The sequence below is a fragment of the Eublepharis macularius genome, chromosome 3, assembly GCF_028583425.1.
Source record: "Eublepharis macularius isolate TG4126 chromosome 3, MPM_Emac_v1.0, whole genome shotgun sequence".
Classification (NCBI taxonomy): Eukaryota; Metazoa; Chordata; class Lepidosauria; order Squamata; family Eublepharidae; genus Eublepharis; species Eublepharis macularius.
Window position 1 is genome coordinate 86042804 of NC_072792.1, and position 18845 is coordinate 86061648.

Genomic DNA, 18845 nt, shown 5'->3' on the forward strand with positions numbered 1-18845 from the left:
TTTTCCCACATATGCTATCAAAAAACCTCCAATTAACATACAAGTTACAGTTATCCAATAATAAATACTTTTTTGTGTATAGTATGGGGCGGGGGGGTGTTATCTTAATTCAGGGTTGTCTTCCTTTGGAGCACATATTATATGGTTTATGCTAAACTTCTTAATGTGTGACTAAAACAAGTTTACAATGCAAGACTAAGATGGGACTCCCTGAAGTTTTCAACTGATCTTAAATGTTCTCCACTTTGTTAAGTTATCTATAAGAAGCTTATAAATCTCTTTCTACCAAGAAGAAATTTACTTTGAGCTGTGCATTAGTCTAAATTTCTAGAATTGCATTTTTCTAAAACAAAAAACTTAGTAGTTATTTAGATTGTTTTTCATGCAATCATTGATAGAAAATGAAAGAACAGGCTGGCTCAGACTTACCATTATACTATTGGCCACCATTGTAGTGAACCACCTTGATTTTTTTTTGTTTAAGTGTTTGTGCCTCATTAAAGAAGTAAAACGTTTTTTCATATAAATGATCTGTACAGATACAAGCAGAAGACCCACAAGGACTTGCAGGGGGCATCTTATTTTCCCCTCCTCCACTATTTCCTCTGTTCTTACTTTGAAAGCCCCCATAGCCTCTCCCTCTTTTCCTGCTTTCTTCTCTCCCACCCACCCAACTGTTGTCTGCTCCACTGTCTGCAGCTTTCTTTCCTCCTCTCCACTCTATTATGTGGAGTTGTCTGCTGGTCTGGGCTGTGCCCGGTCACCAAATGAGGAACCTACAACCTTGGGGGGGGGCACTTTCTCCTGTATCATCCTCCCACACTATTTCCTTTCCCTCTTCCTAGCAGCTTCCATATCCTCACCTTTCTTCTCTCCTTCCCACCTATGACCCACTCTAACTTTTATCTGCCCCCTATCTTTTGCTATATTTATTACTGATTTGTTTGTTTATACCCCATCTTTTCCCCTTCCTGCATTTTATCTTCACAACAACTCTGGGAGGTAGGTTAGGCAGTGTGTGTGTGACTGGTCCAAGGTTACCCAATCAGTTTTTATAGCAGATAGAGGATTCATAGTTGAGTCTCCCAGATCTTAGTTTGAAACTTTTACTCCTACACTACACTGGCTTTCATGGTGTAGCTGCTGTAGAACAGTCATGCTGAGTCATGCAAGTCAAGTGGTAGCAAGCCAGTTGGTGGCTGCTTCCAGGCCTGGCCATGATGAGTCCTCCTTCAAAGGGTCTAGGCACCCCACTGCCCCTGCCATTTATGACAGAAACCAAAACTTGATCACTGGTGATAGTGTTGTGGTTGTTTAACAACAGCCATTGAATGCATTCATTTCTTAGAGGCATAGGCATTGGTTCTTTTATTTTGTGGGATCTCGCTCCCACAAATATATTTTTCTTTAGATTTCAGATTTTTCTGCAAACTTGTTTTTCAGGTTTGTAGAAAGATCTGTCTTCTTTGTTCAGTGCTCCAGTTTCTGGGTCTAAGTCATTCACAGACTGGGCCATATTGAGAATAAGATATAATGGCAAGGGGAGGACCCATAAGGATTTGCCAGAGGCATTTAATTTTGTCCTCTGCTGCCATATCCTCTTTCCTTCTCCTCAAATCCTACACCATCTTCCCCTTTTATGCTTTCATCTCTCCTTCTCACCTGCCAGCCACCCTATCTTTAGCTGCCCCCTCTTCAGCATTCCCTCACCCTGGCAGCCTCTACCTGGGAGAATAATGACCAAGTTGCACAGTGGTGGCTGCTGGCCATGACCAGCTGAGCAGTGAGGAGCTCTCAAGAACTTGGGGAGGGCATATAACTTGTCCTTGTAACTCCCTCTGCACATTATTTTCTTTTGTTTCTCCTCTTGGCAGCTCCTGTAATATACGAGGACCTATATCATCACCTTTCCATGCTTCCTTTTTTTCTTTCTACCCACCAATCATTCTACTTTTATCTACCCTGGCCAAAATAGCTTTGGAAAGGCCCTGCCCTCTGTGACTTACTGAGAGAAACAAAAGCTTGAATGCTGGCAAAACTGTTGCAGCAATGGCCACTGAAGGCATTCATTTCTTAAAGCAAAAGGCACTGTTTTCATTATTGGGGAGGCAGGGTTACCCCAAAGAAATTTTTAGATTTCAGATTTTCCTTTAAACCTGGGGATTTTCTTAGTTTTGTAGAAAGATCTATCTTGTCTGTCCATGACTCCAGTCTCTGGATTTAAGTAACCACAAATGGGGCCATGTTGAGAATTAGATACATTGATTCTTTTTATACACCGATGGGATTCAGAAAGGTATATACAAAAGAACTGACTCCTATGAACTGGAAGTGAAATAGATCTTTCTCACTTTTCCCTTCCTACAGCAGCCCCCATGACCTCTGAAAAGGCACTGATGTGGGTTTGGCAAAAAGCCACGAGGAACTACCATGAAGAATGGTAACGGGGTGAAACTGCCTTTGTTCCTGGTTCAACTGCTGGAGCTTTTTGTACCAGTACATGCTCCACTAGCAGACGTGAGGAGACAGGATTTCAACTGATACCCTTTTCTCACCGCAACATCTCATGCCACATAGATTTCTGTCCAGAGAGGTCTTCTAACTCTGACAATGCCTTTTTGCAAGGCTGGCTATGGCAAAGAAAAGGCAGGAAAGGTCCACTTTCATTGTTCATAGTTTGTAGGATTCAAACTAAGCATACAAGGAAGGGGTTGCAACTGATATTATTTCTATTGGTATCTCATATGGGATGCTACTCTGGCAGACCTGGCATTTAGAGATGATAATGGCCCAGGAAATGTTAGGGACCTATCACAAGGAGCCAGATGTGTAAGCCAAACATCATATACCATTTGGATTCCAGCTGTTATTTTTTAATCGTTAATTTGTACTGCTATAGTGGCTGAAAGTACACACAGTACTTGGGTAATTGTTCTTCCCCAATAGGTTTAAAAAACAAAAACAAAAACAGCCTGAGGAGGCTGAAATCTTGAATGTAGGATCAATAGAAGGGGGATAGGCTGTTTAATCTTTACCCCTCAAATCCACCCTCTAGATGCTTTTCATCAACAGGGAAAATAATATCAGTCTGCAAATGAGAATTGCAGACCGTGGGGGAGGGGGGATAATTTTTAGGAGAAAAATGGCAAAAGGGAAAGGGTTAAGTAAAAAAACGTTGGAGAGAAGATGCATGAAACTGTATCTCATGCCTAGCTTGATCCTGACTAAGCCTACCTATTTTACTGTTCTGTTTCAAGAATCATGCCTTTTCTCACAGAATAATGAAGCAAATTATTAAGAGGGCAATGAACTTCAAAATCTGCATCCATTAAAGAACCCCCCTCCCACCGAGTGTGAATTTCATGCAAGATGCATGAAAATTAGTTCCATGACAGCAAGAGAGAACCACAAAATGAAATGAAAGGAATGAAATGAAATACCCATGGAATGCTGGTGTGGAAATACCATACAATATTGAATATAGCCACTGTTAGTAACAAACAAAATAATAATTAATGGTACAGAACAATGGCACTACTGTGAATAAGCCACGTGAGCAAAACATAAAATGTCTTTGTAGAATTTGTAGAAAAAAACATTTGTAGAATTAAGGACAGCACACAATGCGTTATCAATATTGAGATGGTAAGGTGGGTTTGCTACTAAGCACCTAAATTAATAAAGTTTCCATGAGTAAGAGCTATTCACCTGTCGTCCTTTTGGTTGTGTTGTTGATGGCAAGTCCTGCAGAATAAAGTCAACCCAGGAAAAGAAATTTTCATTTTACTTTAAACATACATTACAAAACTTGTGTTATTACTGCAAAATGCTAACTTGCAAGTATTAACAACTTACATTTTTAAAAATAAATTCATAGAAAAAAATGTCAAACCCAGACTCTTTAGCAGCAAGCTGAAGAAAGCAGGTAAAGTTTAAGCAGACAGAAAATGTGCTTTTAATAGAGAATTCAACATCTTCAACACAAAAGCACCTGTTAGTGAAGGAAAATCTGGCAGACTACATTTTCAGTCTTAAAATTCTAATTATTGTATATTCTAAAATATATGGGGCAGTTATAACCAATATATTTGTCACTACAATTTGAAAGATACTGCTTATAGTCATTGTTATTTACAAGTTGATTTAAAGATCATTTTAATCCATGTAATGTTAGATTATCTGTAAACCACTTATCCCTTTAGCTAATCACAACTGCAATCCTTTAACAGGGTATAGTTTAGTTGGTATTTAAATTAATGAAAAGTTCACAGAAAATGATAATATATCTTAACAAAGTATTTATGCTGATAGTACTGCAGGCAAAGAACAGTAAAATTTCTCTACAGGTGCTTTCTAACATTTTACCATATACGTTCAGACAAAGACAAATGATAAATAATAGCAGCATCAACCATTACATTTAATAGTACATTTTTGCCTGAATATATATATGGCTAAAAGGGAAGTACTTTGTGTTAAAGATGTGATGTTAATAGCTTGGCTTATAAATGCAGTTTAAAGCCAGTTCCGTTTGCTTTTCATATCCAGGCAAGGCTCATATTTCACAAAATATGTGCACGTACCACAACAGCAGAGGACACACCAATTCCTTAACTCAGATAGCGGAAACCAATACTGCAATCTAGAAAGCTTTTTAAAAAAACAAAAGTCCAGGTCTAGAAAAAAAAACCCAAATACCTGCTATTTAAATATTTTGCTTGAAAACACTATTTTAAAAATTTCAAAATGGAAATTAGTCTTTTGTATGTTTGTTTAATTTTGAACACATCAGGATGAGAATGATAAGCACACTTCAGGGATGAGTGAATTTTTACATTAGAGCTGAATGTAACTCATTAAACATATTTTAATGAGAAGATTATGCTGTTGAATAAGCCCCTTAATGAGCGAAAATGGGGGATTAGACAGCTAAGAGTCTTATTTTATCAGTAGAACACAATTTTCCACTGAGCATGTCATCATAACAGGAAAGGCAGATGAGCACCAACAAGATTTGAACACTCTCTGTCTAGAACTGGAGGTCTTACCGAAACAGAATTGTTAATGCTGCTATGACCATTAGCTGGGGACTGTCTGGATGTGGAGGGGGAATCTCTCTGAAATAAGACACAAGGTTCATTATCACACAACACTACCAACACTACCACAGAACACAGATATATTTAAATCAACAGTTATATCCACAGGCTTGGAACCAATTTTTAAAGCCTTTTCATCTCTGCACACAACTTTCCTAAAACATAAGCCTTGATCAGATCTCTCATTTTCTTACTATTTGGAAAGGTTTTATTCTGATGATTTTTTCCACAGGAATACCAAAATGTTAGAAATGATTCATTTAATTCTCTTCAATTCTTTATTCTAAACAAATATTCTTGCGCAACATGATGTGAGATTTTCAAACAAGGTGCACTGAATAACTGACCTCAAGAAAATGATGCATTGTTTACCTTGATCTATGTATCATGGCAATGATTTTTGACCATAGTAATATCATGGCCTCTTCAGAGTCTGAAGTTTGGTACAGTGGTCAACATTAAAGTAGAAATATGGTTTCTAAAAAATGTCTAAGATATGTAGGAGTTGGAAAATATTAAGGTAACATCTATTTTTTAACGGGGCATGTAGTATATAACTAAGTCCCATATAGTTGCCTCAGCTATGGGGACACTTCTACAGTAAACATATTACAGAAAAACATTAAGACAAAAGTAGAGAATTTGGATTTTTCACTATAGGAATACTCAAAATCTTATTTGTATGTGATTTATAATGGAGTAAAATGTTTTAATTAATATTAAATTGTTGTGACGATATAAAGAACAATGACCACTTATGCTGTGAAAACAAAGAAATAAATTCCTTAGATACAATATATCAACATAAATGGATAATTATATTAATGTGTTTGTGTATACTTTTGCTTACCAATCCATACATATATACAGTGAGGGACAGCTGAATATTTTAGGGAGCACCATCCCAATGTGATCAGGAGTGGCCCTACTGAAGTAATAGCTGTTAAACAAATAGGATCAAGGAGAGTATGCAGCAGAGCCGTTACAATTATAGCCCAAATATTATGGTAACCTCTGCTTGTGGAAAGCAGCCTAATCTCAGTCTGTTGACCTTTAGAAAGCATTGTAGGGACTTCACATGAAGAAAAGCTTCAGATACTATTATTTGAATAACCTTTTGTGATTGATCCAGAGGAGTTAGCCGTGTTAGTCTGTAGTAGCAAAATCGAAAAGAGTCCAGTAGCACCTTTAAGACTAACTAACTTTACTGTAGCATAAGCTTTCGAGAATCACAGTTCTCTTTGTCAGATGCGGGCATCTGCTACTGGACTCTTTTGTGATTGGCTATTGTATGATTTCTCCCCTTAGTTGTACTCCCCTTCCTACCCAGGTTTGGAAACTAGATTGTATATCTGTCCTCAGATATACCATACTGGAGAATGGTAAGATAGATAAAATATTAAGACAAAGAATTAGACAAATTGTAGAGTCTCTTAGGTTAACTACATACTGCATGCAAATGCATATAGCAGAATCTTGATTCAGAGAGGAATACTGATTAGAAAAACAGTGGGGGAAGGGGAAAAAAGCTGTTCCCCATTGTTGATCTGCTTGAAATCACTGACTCATACACTTCTCTCCTGTAGGGATCAATATGTATGTTTATTCAAATTCTGAAGTATTGGGGGGGGGATAGGCGGCAGAGGTGAGCAGGAAACAGGTTAAGCATCACTCCACTCACACCTCTTTTCTTAAAACTGCGTCTTTCCGTTATTTATTTTTTTAATTGACACTGGGGAATCCATTACGCATGTTACATTACTAAATGCATATTTAGTCCCTTGACATAGTAGTTTCAAGAAAGCTGGTTAACCATTATGCAGTGAGAGCTTAGAGCAATTTCCGTCCTGTTCAGAATTAAAACAGATGATCTTGAAATCTCACTACTGCTTCACTTTCTGACTATTTTTCTTTACTACATTCTAAAATTATCTGACCTGCTCTGAACAATATTCTGGAGAAATAATAAGACATTTTGTTAAAGCTGTAAGTGGATGTTGCTTTCTTATAAGGGATGGAAGCAAGCAATTTATGTAGAAAACAGAGGAAAGGGTGGCATTATATTTGGCAATTTACTGATTTCTCAACCAATTTCAGCATTACTTTTCAATCTGAGGCTATTCTGTGTTCAATAATCTTAGTGAAATACATCATCAAATGAAACTGGTATTTAAGCTTTAATTGATTTGTCCCTGATCAGGTATTTGACATACTATGGACTGTCATGTAACTCTTTAAATAGAACATTAGAGGAGGACAATCAAAATTTGCAAAAGGGTGCTGGTTGATTACCCCTGCACTTGGAAAAGCTCCCACAACAACAGTGCAGCTAAGGAGCAGAATTAATAATGCAGAATTGTGAAAAAAATTAAGGTTTAAAAAAAAATTAAATGCACACTCTAATGCAGGAACAGTTTAGTTAGTTTTCAGGCTTACAATCCTTATAATATCAAAAGAATGCTTACAGAGCAAAACTGGGCATAGGGTGCAATATGGGTGTGTTAGGTCTGAACAGGAAATTTTGTATATTATTTGATGATCATGACAAACACATTTGTCTGCTGCAAGCATATTCATCCATACTCTAAAAAGAAAGAGAAATAACTAAATAGAGTGAGGTAAGTAGCCTCATTTTTTGAAATAATGTGGAGATTAATTCCTAACACCTGCACGAAGTTTAGTCTATATAAACGAAACAAAAATGTGAGAGTAAGTCAGACCTAAATTATTCAACCTTTGAACAATCCTCTATTTGTGATATTACAACATTAATTTATTACATTTTCTATCTCCATCTTTCTTCCACCATAGAATCAAAATGAATATTGGGTTCTCAGGAGATCTTCTGTCAAAGCACTGACCAAACACATACCTAGTTAGCTTCACCATGGTTGCTGGATCACATTCCTTCCAAGAATAATCTAATAGATCTGTCTGAATGTAGTCTAAATATTCAACTGGTCATGGTAACAACCTTGGAGCAATAATGAAAGCTTAACAGCTATATTTGTAATCTACACTGACACTTCTACACATTTGTGTCAGTTTCATCTTAAAAACACTTTTCTCCTGGGAAGGAATAGCCAGTGCTATATATCTATTCAGAGGTCATTTCATAGAAAAAGAGCTGGAGGAACTCATTAGCATAACTCATTAGCATATGTCACACCCCTTGCCATCACCTATCCTGGCTGTTTTGGACCCAATCCTGGCCATTCAGGGCCGAAATTGGGCCCAAAATGGCAAAAAGGGGCTGAAAATGGCCGAAAAGGGGCCCAAAATGGTCAGGATCAGGCCACTGCTGAGTGGGAGAGTGATCCACCACCCGTCAGAGGCCTGATCCGGGCCGTTTCAGCCCCAATCCAGGCTGAAAAGGGCCCAAAATGGCCGAGAGTCAGGTGGGTGGGGCCACCTGACATGTGACCTCTTTGGGGAACTGCGTTCCTGTGCGTTTCCCCTTGAAATGAGCCCTGTATCTACTACTATTGGGTTTCACAATCTGGCATGCCAGCATATTTCTTGTACATTATTCTACTATAAACTATATGCAAAATTTTAAATTGTGATTTTATTTTGCAAAGAAATAATTTCATATTAGCGATGCTCACACACTTAATTCTTACACATAGCCATCACTCAATGATATCATAATTGTTGAGGCATTTCCCCAACAAAGAAAAATATGAAATGTTGTACCCATATAGACAACAAACCTTATTAGAGAAGATAGGGGTATTTTAAATAGAACAAAATCCCTCCTCATAACAGTGGTCCACACTTCATTACGCAAGCAACTGAATCATCTTCATATTGGAGTAGAGGGGAATTGCACTTTCAGCTAGGCATATATTTACGCTTGCAGAATGGAAGCAGCATGCTACATAATGAGCAGTGGGTAATGATCTCTCTTGTCTCCTTTTCATCTACCCTTTTGATTAAAACAAAACCCTGTAATTGCCATTGTTACAGTATGAAAATTTTTAAACTATTCTCTGTAAAATAGATTCTTAATTATTTTCCTAATATACCTTTATTAAAAATATTTTTATATTCTCTTGTACCATGTTGAAATTTTTTTGTTTTTTCTTCACTTTTTGTGCTTTTGTATCTATATGCGCTCAGGTGTCTAACCAAAATGAAAGCAAAGCCTTAAACTGTAATTTAAAAGGCAGGATTAATATGCATGCCTTTAATGGAAATCTTGAACATATGAAATTTCAAATCTGCAGAAACCAATGGAAGATCCACACATATGGCCTGTTTTAAACTCCAAATATACTGTATTTCACAAATAATATGTATTTTTATTTATCAATGGCATTTCCATTATGTCAAAGTTTTCACATGGAGGAGAGTGAGAATCATAGTGGTAGTTTGCTTAGTATTTTGTTTTTGTAAGTAGCATCGCATTCAGAGACTTACTATTGCTACTTCACTTCCTAAAAATGAATCTCCTGTTCTTAGAAGAGTCATTTCAGGAAACTATCTAGCAAATATGAAAAATGACAAGTATGTCTTTTGGTGCTGAAAGAATTCCAAGCTTGTCACGTGTTCTGGTCAATATGCTGTGATGTATTATGATTGGTCAGCCATCATCTGCATTCCTTAATGTATAAGTTTACAGATGAGAAAAATGAAGTTGGAAATTTTATGCTCTCCTAAAGACAACACGATCATGATATAAATCCAAAATAAATCCAAATAAAAATGAAGAGGAAGAATTAAGGTATGGAGAAAGAAATGATACTCATCATAATCAAGATATTTTGCTTACTTCAATATCTTGCTGAGGGCACATATCTTGCATCATATGCCTATGGAATGGGCCTGATATCTCATGGTATCAAAACAATATTTTGGATATAAGCCTGAACATTTCTTAATAAATTAATCATTCTCTACATGTATTATTCTTTTTGTTTACTTCTATGCGATAGCCCAGGTGAGCCTGATCTCATCAGATCTCAAAAGCTAAGCAGGGTCGGCCTTGGTTAGTAAGTGGATGGGAGACTTCCAATGAAGACCAGCGAGGTAGGCAATGGCAAACCACCTCTGTCTCTTGCCATGAAAACCCCAAGGGTCTCCATAAGTCAGCTATGACTTGAGGGCACTCTCTATCACCACATGATACCAGGGCTGCTCCATACTGGACAGTATTTGAGTAAACAGACAACAGTCTAGGTTGGGCTGGCATGTGAAACATATTGTTCTACATATCAAGTTGTTCCGCATATCAGAGCATTTTTTGTGTTAGCACTACCTGAACAACTCCCCATATAGCAGGTTGCTAAACAAAAAGAGATACAGAACTGTGGTTGAACTTCTCTGGGAATTATGGGGAGGGCATATTTAGTTTGGGTGGTGTTGGGGAAGGGAATGTTTCATCATTTTCTCCTGCACTGTTTTTCTGAAACAAATCATGCCCCCTCATTTACAGGGGGGAAAATAAAGATATCTCTATGGTACCTGTTTACCTCTCTCCCCAGCAAATATCAGTTTTAGGGAGGAAGCTTGATTTTCACTGCAAAATTAACATAGAAGAAAAGGCTTTATTTTCTACTCCCACACTGCTGTAGCCCTGATCTGAATTCTTCCTCTCCCTGTTGCCCTGGCAAAAAAAAAGACAGAGCCAAAAGTTGATCTTATATCATTTTACCTTTAGGAGACTTTTAAATGCTGTTTCTAATATGTTATAAGAACCTGATGTTCCAAATAATCCACTTCCCTTGGGCATGCCCAAGCCCTTCATATTTCAGCACTGATATTGGCAGTATGATAAAATAATGCATATATTTGAGGTTTCTGAAACTCACTGGTACTCTGTTGTTTTTCTTAATTTTTTTCTTCAAAAATATACAACAATTGGTGGACTTACGGAAAAAGCTACGCTTTTCTAACAACATCAAACCCACAGTCCTTAGCTTTTTAGATATCTTGAAAATTAAGAGTCAATTCTTCCCTTGAGTTAGTATGGAAGTATAAAATATGAGGGGAAAAACTGAAATCTGAACTCAAGATAAAAATATTAATGTAGAAGAACTCTCAGTAGTGATTATCTGTATTGCCAATTGCACAGACAGGACACTGCTTTTTCTCACTGGCATCTATTCAAATGTGTTTAATCATTTCTACAACACTGTACTAATAGTTTTTAAAAACATCTCAAGGTGAGCACTGTTTTTTGTAAGACCTTGAGTTTGATTAGTACCCCATGCTCCTTATATCATAGTAGCCTTTTATTCTAGTGAAGATTACTAAAATCAAGTTCATCTGATCTTATCTCTGCTTAAAAATGCACTAAAGATTCAAAAAAGTTGAACCTGCACATGATGAAACACATGCCTCAAAAAAAGAATTTTGCTTTAAGTTCCTCCTTGAAGACTTACTGGGTGATCCGGTATTTTAATCACAACAAATGTGCATTTGTTTTTCACTTCTTTGTGCACATTTTTGAGACATGTTAGTATTACTGTGACTGTTCTAAAGACTGTACCTGAAAATGTGTCACAGTCACCTACTGAATACAGTTCATGATGCATTTAGTGATTGCAATGTAATAGCCCCTTCTCACTGAGAAAAAAGCCTCCCCAGAACTTATGTGTTGCTAAGCTGTGTAACTCTTAAAGGGGTGAAAAAGAGCATGGCTTTTCCTTTGTAGCAAAGATGGCCTCTTCCTATTTATTACAAATGTGCTGTACTATTGACACAGACCAGTCATTTGCAGGAGTATTTTCTAATAGCTTAAATATGCTCATGGCGAATCTGAAAACATTCAGTTTAAATTATGAAACTGCCATTTAAATTGCTATTAATATATATTACTAGAATCCACACACAGGAACAAATTATACATTTGAGCATGCAGTATTTTAAAATATGACATCACTTACATAGTATTTGTCCCAGTTTGTTTGCTAAGTAGGAAAAACATCCTTCCTTAAAATGAATTTAATCATAACAAATCTATTAAAGCATATTTTATACAAGTACAGGATCTTTTCATAATTTTAAACAAACCAAGCATTGTAAACATTTTACAAGGAAACAGAGAAAATAAACGTCTTTAATTTATGTCGTCCTTCTGGAAAAATATTTTAAATTGTTTTACACTGAGGCACTGCAGAATTGTACTTTATTGGGCCAGAAAGACTTTAAGAGGTAATCTAATCACACTCAATACAGAATTGTGAGTAATCTTTACGCATTTAGTTAATTTACATTGCAATCCTATGCAGAGTTACTCCAGTCTAAGCCCACTGATTTCAATGGATGCAAAACAGAGTACCTCTGTACAGGATCGCAGTGTTCCATTCCAATCCCTTTCAGGTAATTTGTCTGGCTGTGGTTGTGGTAAAAATAGGATATTCCTAATATTTTACATATTTTTCCTTATGTTTAAAATTAGTTGTCCATTTTACATCTTACAGAGTTAAGGAAAACAACTGGATTATACTCCTACTTATATTCTCTCTCTCTCTCTCTCTCTGAATATATGACCTTTTCAAAAAATCATACCTAGTTTGTCTTGATTCCGTTATCTTCTAATTCTGTCTCACACATAATTCTCTTCAGTATTTTGCCTAGATCCTTATTTCCCTATGGTATATCTGTATCATAAATATAACTCTCTCTGTCCAAATCTTATTAAAATTTCAAATGCCAAACTATCCAAGCCATGCCTCTTTGAATCCCCATTTCCCACAACCACAACAAAATGAATAGTCCTAAATTTGTATATAATATGAAATGTAATTAAATCTTATTAATTCAAGTTATATTAAGGTTCTCATTCCTCTTACTGCAAAAAACACAACTGGAGCTTTCTCGGATTTTTTGGATCAGAATATAAATATTAAAATGTTACAGAGTGTATCATTGATTTTAAAACTGTCAATCAGCCAAGGAGCACTTACTTATTTGTCAGCCAATATACAACTCCTCTCATTCTGTTCCTTATAACTGAATTTTCCTTTAGTTAGTTTATATTCTCCTTATATAGCATTTGAGCTAACTATCTTACTCCTCTCATGCACAGAGGCAACACTTTTTGCTAGGAAGAAATGTTATAAATTTGTTCATAAATGTATGAGGTTGGATCATATGTACTGTGAGCACAGAACAGAATTTTTTCACTTCCCCCTTCTCACTGCAGCTTCGTGTGTCCCCCAAAATCCTGATCCTGGGAGTTGGTGGACCCTCAGGAAAAGCATGAAGGGCCTTTATGGATCTGTAAAGGGGGAGGGGGAATTGGTAGAAATTTCACATGATACAATCTCATCCATAGGGTTGAGTCTAACAGCTTTTCTGCTATTAAGAAAAGGAGGGTCCTTTTCTTAACAAGCACATAATTTTTGCATATACAAAAATTATGGGGTCTGTAACAGGGAAGAGTGTTGGATGAGATTGAATGAAAAAGCAGGCTGGATCCAACTCATCGCTGGACATCATGCATTTTCCCATCAACCTCATTTCATTGCCTTAGTTACACTATTAAATAAAGTTACACTGGTCTAGTCTTGTTCATACTGGACAAATACATTGGCTATATTATTGCCATCATAAATTGAAACTTCTGACATTATTGGTTATGAGGTACTGAAGACAGTATACCAAGTACTGGAGACATCTTTCCCTACTTTTTTGATATCTGTGTTATGTATTTTTTCATGTATCTCATACTTTTGCTGTTTGACAGCTAGATTAACAATATAAAACTGAACATATATATCAATAATTTGAACACATTTTAGCCTACAGCCTTTAGATTTAGATATATGACTTTCACTTCTTCATGTGAGTATTTGGTCTTCTGTACTGTTTTCCTAATATTTCACCTATTGATTATATAATCCTGCTTGTTTACTGAGAAAGAACAAAAAACCCTTTGGGACCCTTTCCCTTAAGTTATTGGCAGAACTCTTTAATCTTTCGCAGTTTTATTAGATGCTGCTCATACTGGAGCCTTGACTGAATGATTTTGTTTCTTAAATGCCACCAGTTTTCTGATTGTGGGTGCTTCCCATTTTCTACTTAAACTTTTGTCTTTATTTTCCATATTTTTAAGAACTTCTGGTGTTTGTCTCCTTTTAGACTCTAATTTCCTTTATTTCAATAGTTTGTGATTGTACTTCCAGGATTTTAATTCTGAGAAATGATCAGATCCCTTGAGTTTTGTTTTTTTCCTTTAAAGCCTCCTGTTCACAAAGTTCTGTTCACCGGCATCTGAAAACATATTTAAGCATTCTGTTACCACCCAATGTCTTAATTCTTTGCTTTCCTTTAGACATACTGAAAAGCCCATTTCCCCGTTACAGGCTGTTAGGGGATATTTAATGAGCAGATGTAATGAATATGAAGAAGGACGATACAGTAGGTGGGTAGAATCTATTCTGTTCCGTTATCTTTGTTGTAAAATTGGTGTGCATGATCTAACAGCACAGGCAGAAACAATTTCCCAGAAAGCAATAACATTCAGCCATCAGCAGGCAGTTAGTTACAAGATTGAGAGGAAGGAGAATAATTCATTAAATTCATTACCTCACATGAAGAAGACTGAGTGCGATAACTTGGCACAATCTTGAAGGTGATACTACCTCGCATTTCTCTCTGGAGAAAGCAAAGTGTTTGGTTTTTATAAAATAGAAAAACCTCAAAGTGGTACTTTAAGAAAAGCAGAAAACCCACCAGCTGTAGCTGGTTTGAAACTGACACACAGCAATAAATTAGAAAAGTCTACGGTAAGCACAAAGCTGATTTTAGAACACATCGTTCCAAGTGAAAAAACACATCCATGCCAGGATGAACAGTTTATTCTATTCTACTTTGGTGACGCAAATCTATCAGAAAGGTAGGAGAGGGGTAATATGACCACTATGCATCTTAGGGATTCCAAAGAAGCAAAAATCACTTGAAACATAGCCCTGTATACTGCTGGTTAATGCTAGTGATGCCTAGCCCATGCTATATTATATTCTAGTTAAATGAATAGAAAAGAATGGAGTGAACTTTCATTTTCACATAAATGGTGTTCTGGGTACTTACAAGCATTTTTTGCAGCTGTTCCACAGTTTGATTTGCTACACTGATTCCATTTATTTCCCGAATTTCATCTCCCACATGAAGTGTACCTACAGAAGTAGCAAAACAAGATGTCATTCTGTAAACAAGCACTAATTTGCCCCAAAATGGCAATATAGAGACAGTTGCAGAAATAATATTAAATTCTGAATTCATTAAAGAATAAAGAAATCTTTTTACTTCCAGTACTCTTAATTTAGTATATCAAATACTTATTTGTACAGACAGATTTGGCAAAAAATTAAAATTTAACATTTCATATAAATGTTGCACCCCACCCTCTTGCTGTCTTCCACCAGTGGGCGAAGACTTTTTTTTGTTTGTTATTTGCCCTTCTCCCTGTTCATTGTGTTGTGTGTTTGTATGGCTCTATTTATTGAATTGTCTTATTATTATTATAGGTGTTGTTTTAAATTTAAATTGTTTTGATGTGTTGTTTTAAATTGTTTATTTGTTTTTAATGTTTGCTGCCTTGGGGATCCTGTTTAGGGTAGAAAGGCGGCATATACACGTTTTAAATAAATAAAAATAAAAAAAATGTTTGTAGACTTGATAATAATTGTAAAAATCCAAGATACAAGCAGTATGCTCATTCCTGTTTATTTTAAGTAATTATCTACTTATCTTTCATGCATCAATGTTGAAGGACTGGCAGAAATTGCACACTATCTGGCTTGTGTACATAGTATCCAAAGGTTTTTGGTTCTATTTTGTACTTCGCTTAAAACTATTAAATATGAAGTTTTAAGTAAATGGCAAGATATTTATTAATCTCTTGTGGGGCTCAATTCCCCCTAGCTAAAGGTGGGTTTTCTGAGACTGCTTAAATGATCCTGAAAATCCCAATTTAGCTATTATAAGAGAGAATGGTGTGTGCTTAAAGAGATGAAAGGTTAATTTATGTAAGTTATTGTACTTCTTTAAGAACAGTGTATACTACAAGTGAAATTTCAGAACTTAAAAACATTTTTATTGCAATTTATGTTTTTACTATGCTAACAATTCATAATTACTAAAAGATGCACAGACAGACTCTTCCGGCTAGCATGAGGATTATAGAGGCTTTTTGCTGGTTACGAAGAAATCAATAATTTCTTTTAATGTATCATTAGGCAATTCCACCTAGCATGGAAAGTTGGTTATAGCCCTGATCAATGTTCTACAAGTAGTTTACAATGATCCAGAATTCAAGTCTCTCTCTCTCTCTCTCTCTCTCTCTCTCTCTCACACACACACACACACACACACACACACACACACACACACACACACACACACACACACACACACACACACACACACACACACACACACACGACCCTCATCATTCATGGAGAATCGATTCCTGGGATCACTGAGATGATGAATACTGCAAGGCAGAGCTCTGCTGCCTCCCAGAAGCAAAACAACCACATTTCCTGCACAATTTAACAATGTAATTATTGTAATTGCAAATGGCAAGGGTCTACTATAGTAAATGAATAAACGTATCAATACAAGATATATTCAGTAAATATAAAATGTTCAATGAATACAGTCGTATTAAGATAGAATGCTTTCCTTTTATGGGTACTAAAAGTCAAAGTCAGAAAATTGCATATCAAAAATCAAGACCTAGTCATGATTAGGGCTGTGCTATTCGGGTTTCACTTCGGGTAAAGATACCTGAAGCGGATCCGATTCGGTTAGCTTCAGAATACCGAAGCAAAGCTTTCCGAAGCATTTGGAAATGCTTCAGAAAGCTTCGGGGCTTATTTAAAGGCCCCCACCACTGCTTGCAAGCAGCAGCGGGGCCCTTTAAACATCAACCCCCCCCCACCTTGCGGCAGCTCCGGGCCGGCTCCTCTGCTGCCATGCCGTCACAGCCATCGTCGCTGCGCCACCGCCCAAGCCTGTGGGATGGTGGGGAAGGCTGGAGCCTCCTCCTCCAGCCCTTCCTGCCCCTCAAATGGCCGCGGTGCGCCAGTGCCGTGGCGGCCATTTGAGGGGCAGGAAGGGCTGGAGGAGGCGAAGAAAGCCCTTCCTGCCCCTCAAATGGCTGCCGTGGTGCTGGCACACCATGGCCATTTGAGGGGTAGGAAGGGCCGGAGGAGGAGGCTCCGGCTTTCCCCACCACCCCGCAGGCTTGGGCGGCGGCGTGGCAGCAGAGGAGCTGGCTGGCTCCAGGCCACACAGCCTTGTGCTGCTGCCACCGCCGCCATGGTGGCGGTGGCCCGCTGCCCAGCTGATAACCCTCCTGCCACCAGGTAAGTGGGTGGGGGATGGAGGGGTCTCCCCAGGGTTGGGTGGGGGGTGGAGGGTTCTCCCCAGGGGGGCGTGGAGGGGTTGCCCCAGGGAGGGTGGGTGGTGGTGGTGGGGAGTTCCTCCCCTTGCTTGCAGCTTCAGATTTAGGGGTATTCCGAATCGGTTTCCTGCTTCGAGTGAACCTGAAGTGGGAATACCGAATCTCCCCGCCCATGCACAGCCCTAGTCATGATTCAATGGTCTTTCAAATCTTTCCTGAATGTAGACAGACGCTGCTTTCAGATGGAGGGAATGCCCATGTTGCTCGTTTCTGCATAGGAGAGGTTCCCTATGCTTTTCCTATGCGTCTGCCATTTCCCTCCTCCACCACCTCTGGAGGGCTTTCTGATTTCTTTTTAACGGGTAGGAGGAATATCACTATAGTGATATACCTACTACAGATAACAAAAAAAGCCAGCAGTGATGGGAAAAAGATTAGCAGGCAGGAGAGGAAAAGGCACCAGATGTGAACAGGGATGTGAGGAAATATGCAGCTTTCCATCCACGTTTCCCCCAAACCCACTTTGGGTATTATCTTCCAGGAAAGACTGTACCAAAGCAGATTTAGGGAAACATGCAGCAAAACCAAGGAAACATTGTAAGTGGGAAAGCCTCACAACAATGTTGTGTAGAAACCTGCAAAACAATTGCAGTTTGGGGGAAAACGTGGAGAAGCCAGAAAAAGTCATATATTTGGTAGTAAACACTAGGGATACTTTTCCATAAAGGACATGAGCATGAACTTGCTGCTGTTATGATGTACAATTCAGAAACTATATGTCTCAAGGAATCTTTCCATAAATCTTGCTTACGTTCTGCCTCAAATTAGATGACTGTAGTGGACTGAATGATATTCCTTTTGGGACTATCCCTTTAGAAATCCAACAGCTCAGGACTCTCAGGTTTCAAAAAACATTTTCTTGGAGGATGGAGAGTAGCTGACTGAGGCAGCAATGCAGAGAGACAGGGTTACAAGAAAAGTGTGACAGCCTATTCCGAACAGATCTGCTCATTAACCCTTAGCAGCTTGGTTGACTTGCATCCATATACAAGCTAACACCAGGCATATTTCTGACATGGAGAATCAAGTCCACCTTAGCATTGACATTTTGCTGCTTCTTGAGGTATACCTTGTCATAGGACTGATCAAAGCAATGAGGGACAGTACCCCAACCCTTTAAACAGCACCAAGTACTGAGATGTAATTTGGACTAGATATGAAGTCCACATTCCACCAAAGTATTTGATGAGTACCACATCAAAGTTATGCTAACTTATTCTTGCACCAACCCTTACCTTGCCTGTGAATCATTCCTCCATGCATAATTCTTGCAACAATACAGTGGTTCAGCTCATTCATTTTTAAAGTGATTCCCTGGTAAGATC

The 18845-nt window shown here is 37.8% G+C and overlaps 1 protein-coding gene across 4 annotated transcripts in view; it reads right to left on the minus strand.

Moving 5' to 3' along the window:
• Positions 1-18845, minus strand: part of CASK (calcium/calmodulin dependent serine protein kinase) — a 361240-nt gene that overhangs the window by 50567 nt on the left and 291828 nt on the right. The window contains exons 15-19 of one of the 4 annotated variants that reach the window (XM_054974055.1): positions 18756-18834; positions 15141-15226; positions 14637-14705; positions 5049-5117; positions 3709-3744 (exon numbers count right to left, since the gene is read on the minus strand). In XM_054974055.1, the coding sequence (XP_054830030.1) occupies positions 3709-3744; positions 5049-5117; positions 14637-14705; positions 15141-15226; positions 18756-18834 (339 nt within the window). The remainder of the gene's footprint in view (positions 1-3708; positions 3745-5048; positions 5118-14636; positions 14706-15140; positions 15227-18755; positions 18835-18845) is intronic. The other 3 variants (XM_054974057.1, XM_054974056.1, XM_054974058.1) reach the window with 3 other exon arrangements.